The following is a 19,932-nucleotide window of genomic DNA, read 5'->3' on the forward strand; positions in this document are numbered from 1 at the left end:
ACACAGGGACCATGGTGGTCTGCTTGAAACATGTAGGTATTACAGACAGTCAGGGAGAGGTTGAAAATGTCAGCGAAGACCCTTGCCAGCTGGTCAGAGCATTCTCTGAGTACGCGTCCTGGTAATCCGTCTGGTCCTGCGGCCTTGTGAACGTTAACCTGTTTAAAGGTCTTACTCACATCGGCTATGGAGAGCGTGATCACACAGTCGTCTGGAACAGCTGGTGCTCTCATGCATGGGTCAGTGTCGCTTGCCTCAGAGCGAAGGCATTTAGCTCATCTGGTAGGCTCGCGTCACTGGGCAGCTCACGGCTGTAATCTGTGATAGTTTGCAAGCCCTGCCACATCCGACAAGCATCAGAGCTGGCGTAGTAGGATTCGATCGTTGTCCTGTATTGACACTTTGCCTGTTTCATGGTTCGTCGGAGGTCGTAGCGGGATTTCTTACTAGCGTCCGGATTAGTGTCCAGATCCTTGAAAGTGGCAGCTCTAGCCTTTAGCTCAGTGCAAATGTTGCCTGTAATCCATGGCTTCTGGTTGGGATATATACGTACTGTCATTATGGGGACGACGTCGTCGATGCACTTATTAATGAAGCCGGTGACTGATGTGGTAAACTCCTCAATGCCATCGGATGAATCCCGGAAACATATTCCAGTCTGTGCTAGCGAAACAGTGCTGTTCCTTAGCACACGCTTCATCAGAACCCTTCCGTATTGAGCGAGTCACTGGTACTTTCTGTTTTAGTTTTAGTTTGTCAGGAGGATAGAGTTATGGTCAGATTTGCCAAATGGAGGACGAGGTAGAGCTTTGTATGCGTTTCTGTGTGTGGAGTAAAGGTGATCTAGAGTTTTTTTGCCTCTAGTTGCACAGGTGACATGGTGAAATTAGGTAAAAAACGGATTTCAGTTTTCCTGCATTCAAATCACCTGCCACCAGGGGCGAGCATGGATGAGCATTTTCTTATTTGCTTAGTGCGGTCTTAGTGCCAGCATCGGTTTGTGGTGGTAAATAGACAGCAATGAAAAATATAGATAAACACTCTTGGTAAATAGATAAACTCTCTTGGTAAATAGTATGGTCTACAGCTTATCATGAGGTATTCTAACTCCTTAATATTAGAGATTGCGCACCAGCTGTTATTAACAAAGAGACACACACCTCCCCCCTTGAGTTTACCAGACGCTGTCGTTCTGTCCTGCCGATGCATAGAAAAACCAGCCAGATGTATATTATCCATGTCCTGGTTCTGCCACCACTCTGAGAAACAGGTCCCGTTGATAGGTTAGTCTCGAACTAACTGCGGTTGAAAATGAGTCGCCTGGCTAAAACCGCCACTTTTACTGAAACGTTGATTAATGTGCACTGGCCCTGTAAAAATAATAAATAAATAAAAATAATTAACTCAACGGAGCTCGTCTAGTTTGTTCTCCAGTGATTGTACGTTCGCCAATAGAATGGAGGGTAGAGGCGGTTTATGTACTCGCCAACATAGTTTTGTCAGGGTGCCTGCACGTCGGCCTCTAGATCCATTTTTTTATTTTACAAGTCTCAGGGATTAGGGCCTGGTTCGGTTGAGCAGTATTTCCTGCGTCTCTGACTCGTTGAAGTAGAAATCTTCATCCAAATCGAGGTTAGTGATATCGCTGTTCTGATGTCCAGAAGCTCTTTTTGGTCATAGGAAACGATGGTGGAAACATTATGATCAGCGCAAAAAAAACCTGCAGAATTGGTCAGGAGCCCATAAAATGGCAGCTATCCATTGCAGCGCCATTCTCGGATCCCTCATGACCCGGTTGGACATGACTCCAACATTGTCACCAGGAGGGATCAGCTAATGAAGTTGGCCACTAGAGGCCTCTATCATTCTTTATAGTTGAAATGTACTTTTTCTGAGAAAATGTGCAAGAATTGCCAACACATTTTAAAGTAATCATAAGAATATTTCATTGTCATATAAAAACAAAATCTGCTCCTCTCTCGACGTAGATCGATTAACTTCACTGTTTTCGGCGTTGGACCCGCAGTCCACCACCTACATGTATTGATAAAGCTTGCATTATGGATATTTCAAAATTCTGATTGACACATCACTGTCAATCATTGTGATTGTCGAATAGAAACGTGAATGGAAAGGCGTTGCCATATGTAATTGGCTGAATTTCTTTCTATCTCTACCCTGATAGGTGTGGGTCTAATATGGGTATGTGTCATACATTCCGGAAGAAGCCCTTTGCTAGAGCCGGGGTGGTGTTTTCCGCCTTGACGAAGAAAGTTGTGCAAAGGCGGGCTGCTGGTTTCTGTATTCCGAGAAAATGGACAGCCAGGGAAGGAAAGTGGTGGTTTGTGACAATGGGACCGGGGTAAGTTTACAAACCGTGACCATGTTCTATCGTCAAATTATGAGCGTTCCGGCTTTTGTGCTGTGCATTTTGGCAGAGGAGACGAGATGGGGAGGAACAGGAAGTAGCTCGCTTCATTGCTAGCTAGTGTAGCCACGGTCTGGGTGTGTAGTCAAAGGAATTTGTCTGTCAGCTTGTCAATTAGTTATGCATTCATTGAGGTTGGTGCATCTGTCAATTAGAGGTGGCAAGGTTCACACCGGTCGGTGGAATGTTTAGTGTACCGATTGTTTACTAGAATTCGTGAATCAGTAGCCATAAATATTGTTATCGTAGCTGTCGGCTGCTCGTGCTGACATTGCGAACTCGAATCGTCTCGAGCTAGTTAGGCGGCTGGCCAGCAAGCTCAATAGCTAGCAGTCAACGTTACAAATCACTTAAATCTCGTGTTCTGCCACATTTAGCTACATCAACTATTTCTTCATCAGACATCATTACCCTGCATTTCCATCCCTTGCTTCAATTTGATTGTTAGCTCAAACTAACAAGATAAGGGCTCTCTGTAAGAACTTGCCAGCATCATTGTTAATTGCAATGAATTGGACAAGGAAAAGAGGTGATCTGTTGCTTTTTATTCAGTAACTCCAAATGTTTAGATACAGTTTGGTGTTGTTCACAAAGAATGATGATCCAGCATATGTAGCCCCGCCCTCAACGAAACCTCTTCAAACTTGTAGCTAGTATTTTACACTGCTACATTGTTGCATTGTCTGTTGCGTAATTGGATGAGGATTTGCGCATATAGTTTTACTAAACCAGGCAGCAACAAACAAGTATTACAATTAAAGTATTGCTATGAACTGTTGAACAAGGCAAGTTAACCAACTAAACTTGTCTCGAGCAGTAGATAATGCGCATGCCTCATTCTTGTACAGTGAGGAAGTCAGAAACCATTCTTCCATGTAAGGAGTTATCAGATCTATTGCAACTCTCTTGTAAAATATATTTGTAAACATGAGTCATCCGGTTGAAATTGACAAATATTACAATTAATTGTTTTCACCTCCACCATTTTACCTTAAATACTATCTATTTCTGCTGTCTACATTTTTTTTTTTTGCCATGTTCCATTCAGTGGTTAGCTGAATCAGTCTCTCTCCAGCTACCTACCACAAATAAACGATGCTGCTTACAGCCTTTGTTCACACTTCGAATAAAACAGCCTGATAGCTATTCATAGCTCGGTGAGTGTAAATGGGACACGCTGGACACTGTAGACTACCTTCTGTCTTAATTATTGTCTTTGAGTAACCCCTTCCTCTCTGAGCTGATAATGTCATGTCTACTTGATGATGCATGTTATACACTTATTTTATTCTTATTACCGGAAGGTTGAGAATGAGAAGATCATTTACAGTGCCTTCGGAAAGTATTCAGACCCCTTAACTTTTTCCACATTTTGTTACATTACAGCCTTATTCTAAAATTAAAAAATAATCAGCAATCTACTGACAGTACCCCATAATCACAAAGCAACTGTTTTTTGTATACATTTTTGCAAATGTATTAATAATGTAAAACTGAAATACCTTATTTACATAAGTATTCAGACCCTTTGCTATGAGACTCAAAATTGAGTTCATGTGCATCCTGTTTCCATTGATCATCCTTGAGATGTTTCTACAACTTGATTGTAGAAACACCTGTGGTAAATTCAATTGATTGGACATGATTTGGAAAGGCACACACCTGTCTAATATAAGGTCCCACAGTTGACAGTGCATGTCAGAGCAAAAACCAAGCCATGAGGTTGACGGAATTGTCTGTAGCGCGCCGAGACAGGATTGTGTCGAGGCACAGATCTGGGAAAGGGTACAAAAAAATGTCTGCAGCATTGAAGGTTCCCATGAACACAGTGGCCTCCATCATTCTTAAATGGAAGAAGATTGCTCAGTTTGGCCGCCCGGAGAAGGGCCTTGGTCAGGGAGGTGACCAAGAACCCAATGGTCACTCTGACAGAGCTCTAGAGATCCTCTGTGGAGATGGGAGAACCTTCCAGAAGGACAACCATCTCTGCAGCACTCCACCAATCAGGCCTTTATGTTGAGTGGCCAGACGGAAGCCACTCCTCAGTAAAAGGCACATGACAGCCCGCTTGGAGTTTGCCAAAAGGCACCTAAAGGCTCTCATACCATGAGAAACAAGATTCTCTGGTCTGATGAAACCACGATTGAACTCTTTGGCCTGAATGCCAAGCGTCACGTCTGGAGGAAATCTGGCACCATCCCTACGGTGAAGCGTGGTGGTGGCAGCATCATGCTGTGGGGATGTTTTTCAGCGGTAGGGACTGGGAGACTAGTCAGGATTGAGGCAAAGATGAACGGAGCAAAGTACAGAGAGATCCTTGATGCTCCAGAGCACTCAGGACCTCAGACTGGGGCGAAGGCTCACCTTCCAACAGGACAACAACCCTAAGCACACAGCCAAGACAGCGCAGGAGTGGCTTCGGGACAAGTCCCTGAATGTCCTTGAGTGGCCCAGCCAGAGCCCGGACTTCAACCTAATCGAACATCTCTGGAGAGACCTGAAAATAGCTGTGCAGCAACGCTCTCCATCCAACCTGACAGAGCTTGAGAGGATCTGCAGAGAAGAATGGGAGAAACTCCCCAAATACAGGTGTGTCATACCCAAGAAGACTTGAGGCTGTAATCACTGCCAAAGGTGCTTTAACAAAGTACTGAGTAGAGGGTCTGAATACTTATGTAAATGTGATATTTCATTATTATATATATATATATATATATATATATATATATATATATATATATATATATATATATATATATATATATATATATTTTTTTTTTTTAATTAGCAAACATTTCTAAAAACGTGTTTTTGCTTTGTCATTATGGGGTATTGTGTGTAGATTGAGGGGGGAAAAACAATTTAATCAATTTTAGAATAAGGCTGTAACCTAACAAAATGTGAAAAAGTCAAGGGGTCTGAATTCTTTTCGAAGGCACTGTATGTAATGTAACGTAGGTGAAAGAAGGAAGATTATGTAATGAATCATTAAAAAGAAATCCCAAGGGATTTTAAACATACATAGAAAAGTACTTCTATCGACTCATGTGCTAGGCTATTCCTTGAAGCAAACGCCCAGTACAACCTAACAGGTTTGAATGAAATTCCCTGCATAGGTTTTCTACGTAACTTCCTAAGCATGCTGCAGGTCAGGCACATCAGGTAGTGATTGTGGGATGATAACACTACCAATGCTGTAACTTTCTCTGTAACCCCTCTGAGAGTGTTCACAAACAAAGTAGGGTGGAGTTGCCCCCAGATGCTGGTCTTTTGTCCGTTTTTGCATTTCCCCCACTAATGGTTAGGATTTGGGGAGGGCAAGCTGATCCTAGATCTGTATCTAGGGGCAACTCATAAAGCACCATGTGACTCAGAAAGTACAGAAGGCTGTGAAGTGAAGTGCATTACTGCATTATCGATCAGGCTAGGTTATGTCAGAGTTATTGGGCTAAAAGGTTTTCTTTTAATGGAGTCTGGGCTAACTACTTTGATCAGATTTCTAGTATTTGGCTATAGGTCTATTATTGATCTCTATTCATTGTTTTGTCATTCTGTGTGCTATGAACAACTTGCAAAAAATAATGTTTGTCACTGACCCTGCCTTTGTCTCCCTTTTAATCCTAGTTTGTGAAGTGCGGCTATGCAGGCTCCAATTTCCCAGAGCACATTTTCCCTGCGTTGGTTGGCAGGCCAATCATTCGCTCCACAGCTAAAGTGGGAAACATTGAGATCAAGGTAACCTCACTCGATTACTTCACAGGAGTGTTAGATCCCTTTTTATATCTAGACAAAAACATGTATTTTTGTAATTACTAAAGAAAGTGGTAATAACCTGTTTTGAAAGGGGGTCATATAAACATTGCATATTTTTTTTCAACAGTTAACATACCGTGAATTCTGTCTGAAATAGGTATTAGTATGCGTGTTGAGTGTAATACAGAATACATTGTAATATGGGTCCTGTTTTGTCATTTGTACCTATCATCTGGGGAAAGGGGATACCTAGTCAGTTGTACAATTTAATTCATTCAACCAAAATGTGTCTTCTGCTTTTAACCCCCTCTGAATCAGAGAGGTGCGGGGGCTGCCTTAATCGACGTCATCGGGGGGTGGGTTGGGTGGGTGTTAACTGCCTTGCTCAAGGGCCGAACAGCATTTTTTCCCACCTTGCCGGCTCGGGGATTCAAACCAGCGACCTTTTGGTTACTGGCCCAACAGTCTTAACCGCTAGGCTAACTTCTTCATAGCCCTCATGAATAGGACATTTTCTTTTTTGTGGAGATTTAGGGAAGTTCTGAAATGACTGCAATGACTTGTGGAGTAGACCATGGTTCTAAGTTTTTCTTTTTCAGAAGAAACCTACATGGAGAATGGTGCACATTTCTTGATTTACACTACTTTATGTTAGATTACATTTTGCTTAGTCCCTCCACTGTGAACTTGTTTGAGCAATTTTCCTGACACTTATCCTGGACAAGGAAGCTATTTCAATGGAGATTCTCATATTATGACCATGCTTTAGTCTAGGCCTTAATCTGTGTTTTTGAAACCGGCCCTTTGAGTTTAGTTTCTCGCAGTATTTGAGAGTTTAAAAAAAGTATTTCCTCTATTGAGTGTCCTCTGAAAATCCAACAATCCAACACACTGGTCCCTATGGGAAACGAGGCTAATCTTTACCATGGCTGGCTGAGTCCCAAATGCACTATAGTGCACTACTTTGAACCCTATGGGCCTGATCAAAAGTAGTGCACTGCATAGGGAATAGGGTGCCATTTGGGACGCAGCGCATGATTTGTTGATTTAGTCTAGATGTCGCACCTAGTCTTGTTATCAGGGCGTTATACATTAACAATTCCCATTGATAACATTGCAGCATTATATGAGCGGATGGGTGGGCGTCGGCAATGGTTTTTGAAGGACACACTGATTCACCTCTGACCTTGGCTCCTCTGTCCTCCTCTCTCTCTGTTCTATCTTCTGACCCCCTGCTTCATCCCTCTCTTCCTCCCACCTCTCCTCCTTCTCTCCTGTTGAGGTAGAATAACAGAAAGATGGTAAGTGTGTATGTTTGCAGATTCATGGGCCCCTGCTGTCTGCTCGGACAGTGGAATGGCTGCGCTCGTCATCGACAAGTGGTTGTTTTCTTTTTCTTTCTGAGAGATCTGTCAATTGTTTGGCATTGCTTCCTCATTCCCCCTCTACTACTCTTTCCCCAGCGTTCTGTGATGAAATGGTGTTCCTGCATTCTTTTTTCAATCAACACGTTAAATACAGTGGTCTGAAAACAAAGACAGACATTCATGGTCTTGTGTACATACAAGCAGCTGCAGAAGGAAACCGTGATACCAATAGTAGAGATATCATCACATGCGTTTAGCAGAGGAAATCATGAGAAGGGGAACATGTCTGCTGTGGCTTCTCATGTTAAAATAAACCTGCAAGCCTGCTCCTCATAGCATAAGAAACTACCACATTGAGCATGAGTTTTCCCATGCAGTTCTCTGCCAATATGAATGACCTGTTTGTTGGGTGGTAGACAGTCAGACCTATTCTGAGTTTGCCTATACTGTCGGTTATAGACATTTTTCAATAGGATGGATTCCATTTTACTAACAGTGTGCTCTGACTGCATGGCTGGAATCTCTATCTAATGTATCCTTCTCTACCGCCTGCTCTCTGGAGCAATGCTGAGGAGCAGTACTGAAGTCTGATCACTAAAAGCAATGTGCCCGCAGAATGACTAGATGTTGACTACAACTATAATAAGTGATGCTTGACTTGTTTAACCTTGGCCAACACCTCCCTTGGTTTTGTGGCATGCACATTTCATTTTAGGGAAGTTCTTTAAGTTGGTTCGGTAGTGTATTTTAAGATGGTGCATGTCCTTTTGTGACATTGTTACCTTCTAACCCAGATCTATCCAGCCTCCTTTGTTGTTGTTGCTGTGGTCAGTCCGCACTGACAGTCAGTTTGTTGCTGTGGTACATCAATGACTTGGATGGAGGACAGTAATAATATTGCAGTACAGATAATAATATTGCAGTAATATTCAACGGCTACTGCACTATTGGGGTCCCTCCAAAACGGCGGGTTCATTTCAAAAGTCACACCCTGGTTTTGACCCTAGTCTGATAAACTTGGATCTTTATCCCCTCCCTCCCCAGGACCTGATGGTGGGGGATGAGGCGAGCGAGCTGCGCTCCATGCTGGAGGTGAACTACCCCATGGAGAACGGCATCGTGAGGAACTGGGATGACATGAAGCACCTGTGGGACTACACCTTTGGTCCCGGAAAGCTCAACATCGACTCGCGCAACTGCAAGATCCTGCTCACCGAGCCGCCCATGAACCCAACCAAGAACCGCGAGAAGATCATTGAGGTGCGTATACAGTTTCCTTTTGTTAACCCACAACTACCAAATCCGTTTTCAGAGGACAATTTCATGAACATGCTTTAGTTTTGAGTGTGTGTGTGTGTGTGTATTCTGGAGTGTACCCGGAACGGCTGGAGGAGATCTCCTGTAAGGCCTTTTATAAGGCCTTTTAAATGATTCATCAGTCATAACAGGGATGCTCTGTGCTGAGGAGACACTAGCGCTCCCGCTAAGGAGGTTTATCTTGGAGTTGCAACTTGCCAGTCATTGTGACTAAGGCAGCAGTGCTGCCTGGCAGACCTGGGTTCAACAAGTATTTGCACTCTTTCAAACACTTAGTTTGATTGAGCCTGTCTGGAGTTTCACATGGGTGGACGTTGGACTTTTGGGACTACTCCATTGCTTCCATTGCGCCCGGCAAGGTCAATCAACCACAGCTAAAGTATTTGAAAGATTTGTAATACTATTTGAACCCAGGTCTGCTGCCTGGCGACCAGCTCCTCAGTGGGAGTCAGTCAGAGCCACTGTTATTAATGATTCAGGCTGTCCTCTGTGGGGTGAGGATAAGTCCTTATCCCCCTTTTCACCCATTTATACTTCAGGTTTATTAACATGGAGGTCTATTCCTTGTGAGGGGAAGTTGAGGTTAGATTTGTTGCTGTTTTCCTAGCAGTGCAAAATGCAAAAACAAAGGTAATTTGTATAAGCAAGATGCTAAGTTACTGTTTTCTTTTGGCAGTGACTATACATTCCAGTGACATACTCTTGCACTCCCTACCTCTTTCCTAGGTGATGTTTGAGACCTACCAGTTCTCTGGGGTTTACATAGCCATCCAAGCTGTGCTCACACTCTATGCTCAAGGTAGGTTCTTTAAAACAAAATGAGGCCACTAGAAGGAAGGTAGGACACCATACCCAGTGGAGAGCACTGGGTACCTGAGATTTCACTCAACGAATTGCAAGTTAAAGTACCTTTCAGAACACATGTAGGAGGTTAAACACGGTAATTCACTTTTGCTACGTTTCTACCATGGTAGCAATAATTATTTTAGGCTTATACTTTATTTTCCGGTACAGAAATGACCAGGTATTTCCATTTTTTAAATGGTTATTAGTTAGTAGTTACACTAATAACCTATGAGTTACTTGTTTGTTTCTTTGGGAAACAAATGAAAACAATTTATTTGGTACCAGATAGTTACCAATTATTTTAAGTACCAGAAAGTACCCATTGACACCACATCCTTTCCTACAGTAGTAAATACCTAGTATCATAAAATAAAGTGCTTCCATTTGTGCTGTACTGCTTGTATTTATAACATCGAGGTCTTTCTCTGGAAAAAATGAACACAGCTGCGGAATGAGGGATGAAACAGGCTGTGCTAATGTGTGATCCTTTCAGTGGCAGGCCGAGGGTTGAATATGCAGTAGCACGTAGTTGAATAGGTAGCAGTATACTTCTTGTTGTTCTATACTAGACTTTCATTGGCCAGCACATTTGTAGGATATAGGCCTTTCATTGGCCTGTACATTTGTTTGATATTGAACCAATATATTCTGACGGAAAACTCTTGACACCAAGAAATCGGTATTAACAATTAATAAAAAGCTTTCCGTTTCAAACAAGTAATGACAGAAATGGTCTATAATGTTGATATGGGCTTTGGAAAATGTGTTTTCTCACTGGCCCTATTCTGATGTTGGCACTGGTGTGTTTTTTAGGTCTACTGACGGGCGTGGTGGTGGACTCTGGTGATGGTGTCACCCACATCTGCCCCGTGTACGAAGGCTTCTCCCTGCCCCACCTGACCCGACGCCTGGACATTGCAGGACGGGATATCACGCGCTACCTCATCAAGGTACACCCTCGTTCCCCACACGTGACTCTGGTCTTAAAATGTCCTGTCCAGAAACAACTCCTAGCCCCTAGGCATGTAGATATGAGAAGACTGAATAACACACTATGATGGATATTGCACCTTGCCCATTGGAGCTACTACCATATATATTTATACATATCTAGCCGAATTCTTTCAGATCTACACAAGAGCCTAGGGGGAACTAACTAGGGGTTGATTCCCGGACAGGGCCTTTGATAAGCTTATTTCCCTCATGAGTATGTCTGATGACTTGCTAGTGGAAAGCAGTCGATTGTAAACCACACCTGTTCATTATTACATGTCAAGATTTGTGAGGAGAGATTAGGAAAGGTGACTATTTTAAAGCGTATTGGAGACTTCAAAAATGAATTTTGCAGTCCTTTACAACTATGAGATCTCTGCAAACCAATCAAACCCATCCCTGACCTCTGACCTTTATCCATCGTCCAGCTGCTGTTGCTGAGGGGCTACGCCTTCAACCATTCGGCGGACTTTGAGACGGTGCGCATGATGAAGGAGAAGCTGTGCTACGTGGGCTACAACATCGAGCAGGAGCAGAAGCTGGCGTTGGAGACCACCGTGCTGGTCGAGTCCTACACGGTCAGTAACAGACTTACACGGTCATCATGCTGGTCGAGTCCTACACGGTCAGTAACAGACTTACACGGTCATCGTGCTGGTCGAGTCCTACACGGTCAGTAACAGTCTTACACGGTCATCATGCTGGTCGAGTCCTACACTTTCAGTCTCATGTCTGTTCAACCCCCCCACCAGTGGCAACCTTTGTTCTTGTATAGTAGGTCACAATGGAAAGCTGACATTAGTGTTCTTATGGTACAAGTTCAGGTAGTACAACCCTGTTTCAATCAAAATATTTTCTCCTGTTGTTTTGTGCATTCTGAGCCCAACCCTGCTTTGTCATCTAAACAGCACACCAGATCAGTGTTGACTAGTTACTTGGAAAAGTAATATTACTAGTTACATTTAACAAAAGTAACGCGTTACGTTATAATATTACTTTGTGTGGAAAGTAATGCATTAAATTAGTAGTTATATTACTTTGTTACTTTCATGATTTTTTTATTTTTTTTAAATCTAATTGTTTGCTTGACTGTCGGAGGGAGCAAGGTGAACCGTGTGCTCTACCAAAGATGGGCTACTTACTAACTCAGGTTTGAGCACTAGTTTCTCCTTTCATCGGTGGCGCTCCTTTCCTGTGCTAGTCAACAAGTGCTGTGCTATATATGGGCTGCTTAATTAGCCATATATACTGTAAGCCAAACATCTGTACAGATTTCCTATCTTTTCATTCAAAATATTTCTCTCGAGCCGCATGTTCATAGAGATGTATAGCGGGCACATTTGTCTCTAGACAGGAAAGCCTCTAAGGGCTTTGCTATCACAGAAGCGATCAATGGCAAAGATCAGAGGTGCACCCCTCTATATATTTCAGCTGCCATGACATTTCTCCAAACAGCCTTTCTCCGCTCGATCGAGAACTAAATGAGGAAGCAATTTGAGATCGGATCATTTGTGGTCCTCTGTAGCTCAGCTGGTAGAGCACGGCGCTTGTAACGCTAAGGTAGTGGGTTCGATCCCCGGGACCACCCATACACAAAAAAAAAAAAAATGTATGCACGCATGACTGTAAGTCGCTTTGGATAAAAGCGTCTGCTAAATGGCATATTATATTATATTATTATTATCATGGAAACGTGCCCGGTAGAGAGAGAATTCTGAAAGTAATGCACGTTGTTTGACAGTGTAACTGTAATAATATTACCCAATTTGAAAAAGTTAAAAGTTAGTTATAAAAGTAATCTGATTATGTAATGCATTACTTTTATAATGCATTACCCCCAACACTCCACCAGAGTCTTACCTGGTAAGGGTGACACCATCCTACACCAAGAATAAAAGGATTCATCTGTATTTGAGGACCGTCTATATGGTAACACTACCTCCTTGTGGACATAATGTATCATGCAGATGATCAGATTATATTTTTAGAACAGTAGAACCCATATTTAGTGTGGGAGGAGCTCTTGAACCAAGCTCTGGATGCCCCCAGGTTACTTAGTCAAGTCAACCACGTGCACAGATCCCTGAGCAACCTTGGTTCGATGGCCGGGAGGGGTTTGGCGGTGAACCACGAAGTAACCGCGAGTCCCTGTGATGTAAAGAGGGAGTGGACGGAATTTTCCATATGTGTGGCGGGCGGCGGCGCACCTCCCTGTTTCCCTGCCCAAATCCTGGAGAGGGAGAAGGAGAGGCGGAGGATGGAACAAGAGCAGTACTGTAGCGTTGAAGAAACAACTCCCCCTCCATGGGCGTGACATCATTTCCTGTACGGCCCAGACTCCCACACAACGTGCTGACCTGGTTTCTGTTTCCTCCTCTGGACTCCAGACCGGGGCCGTCAATGGACCCTTTATGCTCCCCCACATAGTGTTCTGCCACGCTCTGCAAAAGGCCTGTCTGTCAGCCGGCTCAATCTGACCAGAGGGAGAGAGACTCTTACTTAACGTTGCCAGTGTCCAAACATTGTCTATTGTCCATCTCTAGCCTAGCATTGCCTTCCGATTTCCCTAGCAGTGTTCTAACATGAAGAAAGCCATCAGTCCTGTCTTGATGTCAACTAAATGCTTGTGTGAATGTTGTTCCCCTTTCTGTGTCCTTAGCTCCCCGACGGCAGGATGATAAAGGTGGGAGGGGAGCGGTTCGAGGCCCCTGAGGCTCTTTTCCAGCCCCACCTCATCAATGTGGAGGGAGTCGGGGTGGCAGAGCTCCTCTTCAACACCATCAATGCAGCAGACATCGACACCAGGTAACTCCATGACAGACTCCCCCTACTTACTAGTGACCTAGTAATTTCCAATCCTCTCTCCTTTCCTTTTCACTTCCTCTATCTCCCTTTTTCATTTCATTAGTTCACGTTCTAGTCATTGAGTGGATGCTCTTGAGCAGTGTGATGGTGTAGAACTGCATAGGCAAAACCCTAGCAGTGCTATGATGGAATTAGGGCTGTCCCCGACTAAAAAAGTTGTCTTGGTCGACCTATCAATCGATCGAAATGTTTAAATGTGTATTTTTCCATATATAAACACATCCTATGTGTTATAATCAAATCAACTATACAGTGCATTCGGAAAGTATTCAGGATTTGAGAGGCTTGAGAGGGTTTGCAGAGAAGAATGGGAGAAACTCCCCAAATCAGGTGTGCCAAGCTTGTAGCGTCATACCCAAGAAGACTCGAGGTTGTAGTCGCTGCCAAAGGTGCTTCAACAAAGTACTGAGTAAAGTGTCTGAATACTTATGTAAATGTGATATTTCCGGGGTAATTTTTTTTTTTTTATAGCAAAAATGGCTAAAAACCTGTTTTTGATTAGTCATTATTGGATATTGTGTGAAGATTGATGAGGAAAAAAACTATTTAATCGATTTTAGAATAAGGCTGTAACGTAACAAAATGTGGAAAAAGTCAAGGGGTCTGAATACTTCCCGAATGCACTGAGCTTGTCAGATGCTTTAAGTGAACTGTTTGATGAAATAATTAAGACAAATGACTAGACAGAGTCCGACCGCAATTTATTTGATTGTGGCTCAGACTTGCTGCGCTGTGTTAAAAAAATCCCTAATTTGTTTAGTAAAAACATTCCCTATTCCCTCAACCCTTGCTCTCGTTACATGACACGTATGCATCTCATGCACGTGACCAATAGGGCCAGACCTATAGCATATCATAATCACATCAATAAATTGGTTATAACAAACTCTGAACACGTGACAGCAGAATGGAATGCGGAGGACATGACAAACTTGAAACGGGGGAATGTTTACTGGTTGCTCAGGAGGTAAAGGGGAAGTCAGATGTGTGGAATCAATTTGACTAGTTGTGGAAAATACTGGAGATTAAGAAAAATAAGGTAAGGAGCAAGCGCTGCGTGCATATTATGTGTGCCAAACAGGTGCTGTTAGATTACAATATCATTTTTCTGACCGTTTTGGAACAATGTAAAAAACACGAAATAAATTATAAGCGTACCAGAGAGGCTGTTGTAATGTTTTTTTGTAAAGCCTTTATTACAGCAAAGATTAAAAACAGCATTCATTCGTGAATGCAATTTCCGAAATGGAACGGTTTAGGCCTATTTATTGTTATGCTAATTATTCAATAGTCGCTTTATTTTATTTTAACTAAAATGCTTGATTGCGTATCAAATCATGAATGACTCGTATGCTGTGTGATGACATTAACTAATACATTATTGATTGATACAGTAGCCTGTATAAGTATTGAAATATAGGCCTAAGTAAGTTACGGTATTAACAATTAACAGGATGCGCTCTTTGGCCTACAGCTTGGTGATGGTTATTCAAGGCTGCTATACTTATGACAATGACATTACTTATGATTATAATGATGATCATAATATTAATAACAATAAGAAGGAGATCAAGGAAAAAGGAGGGTTGTTATTACTATTATTATTATTATTATAAATCATTTTCTGACAATTTGGAAAGGTGTAAACACTAAATACATTATAAATAATACCAGAGAGGCTGGTCTAATGAAAAAAAAAAACTTTATTACAGCATAGCAAAGATTTAAAAACAGCCAAATTTGTGAAATTGTTTATCCGACATGTGGTTGCGTGAGGCTTGGTGCTCACAGAATCAGTAGGCTATTAAACAAACACTCAAACAGGCAATAGAAGTAGGATCTGTGTTATTTCTGTAGCGATATATATGGATGATTTATAAAGCCATGCACATTTAACAGTTAGGCCATTGATTATACACCTAATTAAGTTGGTTTTCTCTCTTCACTTTTCTTAGACATGGCAAGGGCTGTTTTTCTCATCTCCTAACTCCGCTGCTGCCTCCGCCAAATTGTTCTCAACACCAATATGCTGGTTAACTTTGCTATTATGCAAATAGAAACATGGCCTAGGAAAAGGCGCCAATTCAACAGCGCACTGATGTGTTTCAGAACCGCGGACAGCGACCACTATCCAACGAGGGAGGAAGCGCATTGGTTATAAAATTATTATTTTTATTAGTGTTACACCATTGTTCTTATGTAATATAAAAATATACAATTTCAGTAGCACATGTCTTAGACTGATGGACTGTGCCATCCCCACTGCCTCCACAATGGATCAGTCCACTCAGACAGGAGCCAATCAGACAGGTGTCTCGTACACCATGGTTTATTATTTTTTGCTACTGCTCGACTAAAGCAGTCTCGGTTGACCAACAGCCTATCGACCAAACAGTCGACCAGTTGACTAAATGGGGTCAGCCCTAGATGAATTATCACCATTTTTCTCCATATTGTATTTTTGGTTTTCTATTCTCTACAGCCCTTCTCTTCCCTAAACATCCTCACCTCTCCTCAGGGCTGAATTCTACAAACACATTGTGGCTGAATGTTCTCTCTTTTCCTCTCTCCATGTCACCATTCTTACTCACCTGAAGTGATTTCTCTCCATTCCTCTTCCTTCCTCCATGTCTTCCTCTCCTCCCTAAACGTCTTCTCCTTCTCTCCACAGGTCTGAGTTCTACAAGCACATAGTGCTGTCGGGGGGCTCCACCATGTACCCTGGCCTTCCCTCTCGACTGGAGCGGGAGCTCAAGCAGCTCTACCTGGAGCGCGTGCTGAAGGGAGACGTGGATAAGCTCTCGGTGAGGACACACACACAGAGTGCCATTTATATATTTACTTTTTAAGTAGCATGCTTGAAGTACATGTCATATTTTATTGTTGCTGTTTTTAGTGCCGGTTTTACTGTCCAATGTTTGGCTTTTAACAGATGGACAACTACTAACAGACATTTTACTATCTATTTTCTCGCTGCAGTCATTTGATCGGCCACCAGGAGGCGGTGTAGCCCTAAATTGAATTTGTGTACACAACACAAGCAATGTGCTTCTTCAACACAGAGTGAACTGTCTTTGTCATGGGACCATGTTTAAATCATGCGCTTGACAACGAAATTAAAATATAATGTCTCATTGTTCCTCACTCATTCCTTTACACACTGATTGCTCAATTTGGCAACAATATCCATTTCAGAATTTTCAATGCCTGCTGGTTGAGTTCATGGAGACAGCCTTTTACTTTAACCTGTAATTATTAGACGATTTCACACCTATTTTTAGCTAAGGTTGTTAACAGACACTAACAGATATTTTTCCTTCTCCTCCCACTCTTCTTCTGTCTCTTTCCCTTTATCTTCTATTTCTCCTCTTCCCCCTCTTCTTATTGTGCTCTTGCTCTCCCTTGTCGTACTCTTCCCTCCTCATCTTCTATTCTGGCTCTCCTCCTTCCCTGCTCGTGTGCAGAAATTCAAGATCCGGATCGAGGACCCCCCTCGGCGCAAGCACATGGTGTTCCTGGGCGGGGCCGTGCTGGCCGACATCATGAAGGACAAGGACAACTTCTGGCTGACGAGGGAGGAGTACCAGGAGAAGGGGATTCGTGTCCTGGAGAAGCTGGGCGTGACCGTCAGATAAACCCCCTCCAAGATGCACGTGTCTGGGCTAAGTCTGAAATGGCACCCTATTCCCTTAGTGCATTACTTTTGACCAGACCCCATAGGGTAGTGCACTATCTAGGGATTAAAAGTAGTGCACTATCTAGGGAATAGGGTGCCATTTGGGATGCTGCCTTGTTTTCTCTCCCGTCCTCCTTCTCTGCCACGTCCTCCACTTGATATCCATCTATCGCTCACCTCTTCTTCTTCTCGACGCGATCATCTGTTTTTACCACCTCTGTCCCAGATTTGCTCTCTCACCCTCTCCAAGGGCATGTAGGGACGGACGGAAGGGAGGGAGGGACGAATGGGGTTGGGGAGGTGGGAGGAGATGGATGAGGAGCTAACAAGTCATCTCCTGGGAATAGTTAAAATCATGTTACCCAACTTATTCGGTCAAAACACGATCCCAATGATCATTAAGATGAAGTCAATTATTATTAGGGATTCATTTATAGAGGGGGTATCGGATTGCGCTGTGTTGTGGGCACAGGGTACACAAGGGGCCCCCATCAAAGGCAAGCTGCCCTTCTTTTTAAATCCACCCCTCCGCCTATCTTAGTCTTTTGTCCAGTCTTAATTGTCAGGGTGATTGCTTGCTCCTCTTGAGGCCCTCATAACGAATGGGTACACGCTCTGTTTATCCCTGAGGTTAATTTAAGGTTGTTTTAACGTTGGGAGGAGGTCAGGGGGTGATGGTGGGTTAGAGGGCAGGTGGTTTTTGGGGCATGTATCTCCTTCTCACAGGGTTCACCTGCCCACTTGTCCGACTCCCATATCCAAACAGTCTGTTGCCATCATGTGATGGTGACAAAAGGAAACGGTTGGCCTTCCCTCACGATAAAAAAGGCATTTCATTCCACTGATGGCAAAATATTTGCCATTTTATTCAATTCCAATGAGGACTCCTCAGCCTTTTCTTTGAAGTCACGTTTTGTGTTCACATTCATTTTGCTGATGCGCTTTCTTTTTGGAGGAGAAGAGATTTTGCCTTTTGTTTTGTTGGACTTGTTATTTGTACGTTTGTGTGTATTTCTTTGCAGTGCATTACTCCCGTGTTTTCTGGTAAAGAGTGAGGATGTGTCGTCCTCATCATGGCTGTTGGACACACGAGTAATTCGGTTTTTAAGGTCTGGGTTACATTCTGCCCTCAACAACAAGTCTAAGATCTCTATCCCAAGCCTATCCTTAACCATTGTGAGCTAAACAATACATCAGACCTAGGACCAGTTGTTAAGGGCATACTGAACCCTAACCTGTTTAGAGGAAGTCATTCTGAGACCAGTAGGAACTCTCCCTATTCTCAGCTCCAGTGAAGATTCATTTTGAGGTCAGGGGTTATTGGGGGTGGGGATTTGTTGGGGGGTGTTGAACATTTGTAATATTAATAAGAATTTGGTTGTCAGTAGACATGGAGACCACATAAAAGCTGGTATTTAAGGTTTTCCTTTTTGGGTTTTCATATGTATATTGGAGGCACTTACACAATATATATGTATTATTTTCTTTTTTGACAAAACGGTCATCCAGTGCCAAGTGCAGTTATTGTAGCTGGATCTTTTGTTTTTTTAGTTTTTGTTCATAGCATAACTGCCTACCGCTGATTTAAATAAAGCAAAGTGATTTATATATACCTGGTTGTGCTCTGTCTTTGAGATGGACCATGTGGTCGCCATAAATACTTGTGACATTATCGTCGTTGCCGGCAGTGATCCTAAATAAGAATGAATTAGAAGAGGTGAATTGCCTCAAAATAATGAGTTGGTACATTCACGTGTACGGATGCATGGGTATGCTGTGTAACTATGTGGTCATATTTAGAATGAAGGCTGCAGAGAAGAATGCGAGTGGCTCTTGGTGAGTGTATGTCAAATAATTGTATTCGTCACATGTTCGTAAACAACAGGTGTAGACTAACACTGAAATGCTTACGGGCCCTTCCCAACAATGCAGAGAGAAAGAAAATAGTAAAACAAATAATAAATAAATACACAATGAGTAACACTAACTTGGCTATATACACAGGGTACCAGTACTGGGTCCATGTGCAGGGGCATGAGGTAATTCATGTAGATATGTATATATGACTAGGAATAAAGTGACAGATAAAACAGTAGCAGCAGTGTATGTGATGAGATCAAGTTAGTGCAAAAAGGTTAAATGCAGATAATCTGGATAGTTATTTGGTTACCTATTTAATGAACTATTTAGCAGTCTTCGGGCTTGGGGGTAGAACCTGTTCAGGGTCCTGTTGGTTCCAGACTTGCCGTGCGGTAGCAGAGAGAACAGTCTTTGGGTGGCTGAAGTCTGACAGTTTTTACGGCCTTCTGACACTGCCTGGTATAGAGGTCCTGGATGGCAGGGAGCTCGGCCTGTTCGCACTACCCTCTGTAGCGCCTTGCGGTCAGATGCCAAGCAGTTGCCATACCAAGCGGGGATGCAGCCAGTCAAGATGCTCTCGATGGTGCAGCTGTATAACTTTTTGAGGATCTGAGGGCTCATGCCAAATCTTTTCAGCCAACTGAAGTGGCAGAGGCGTTGTCGTGGCCTCTTCACGGATGTGCTGGTGTGTGTGGACCATGATAGATCCTTAGTGATGTGGACACAGAGAAACTTGATGCTCTCGACCCGCTCCACTACAGCCACTACGCTGAGCTGTAGTCAATGAACAGCATTCTCACATAGGTGTTCCTCATGTCCAGGTGGGA

At 43.0% G+C, this 19,932-nt stretch overlaps 1 protein-coding gene across 2 annotated transcripts; it reads left to right on the forward strand.

Moving 5' to 3' along the window:
- Positions 1-2,236: 2,236 nt before the first annotated feature.
- LOC311113683 (actin-related protein 2-A-like) lies at positions 2,237-18,858 on the forward strand. 2 transcript variants are annotated; one of them, XM_084156982.1, is made up of 10 exons: positions 2,237-2,362; positions 6,053-6,163; positions 8,593-8,808; positions 9,592-9,664; positions 10,525-10,661; positions 11,133-11,282; positions 13,364-13,509; positions 16,241-16,373; positions 17,034-17,222; positions 17,339-18,858. In XM_084156982.1, exons 1-9 carry the CDS (start codon positions 2,315-2,317, stop codon positions 17,202-17,204), a joined length of 1,185 nt encoding a protein of 394 aa, XP_084013108.1. In that variant the 5' UTR covers positions 2,237-2,314; the 3' UTR covers positions 17,205-17,222; positions 17,339-18,858. The 2 variants fall into 2 exon arrangements, with proteins under 2 accessions (XP_084013108.1, XP_084013107.1); XM_084156981.1 differs by having other exon boundaries at positions 17,034-18,852.
- Positions 18,859-19,932: the final 1,074 nt, after the last annotated feature.

This window comes from Coregonus lavaretus, assembly GCF_964263955.1.
Source record: "Coregonus lavaretus genome assembly, chromosome: 40".
NCBI lineage: Eukaryota > Metazoa > Chordata > Actinopteri > Salmoniformes > Salmonidae > Coregonus > Coregonus lavaretus.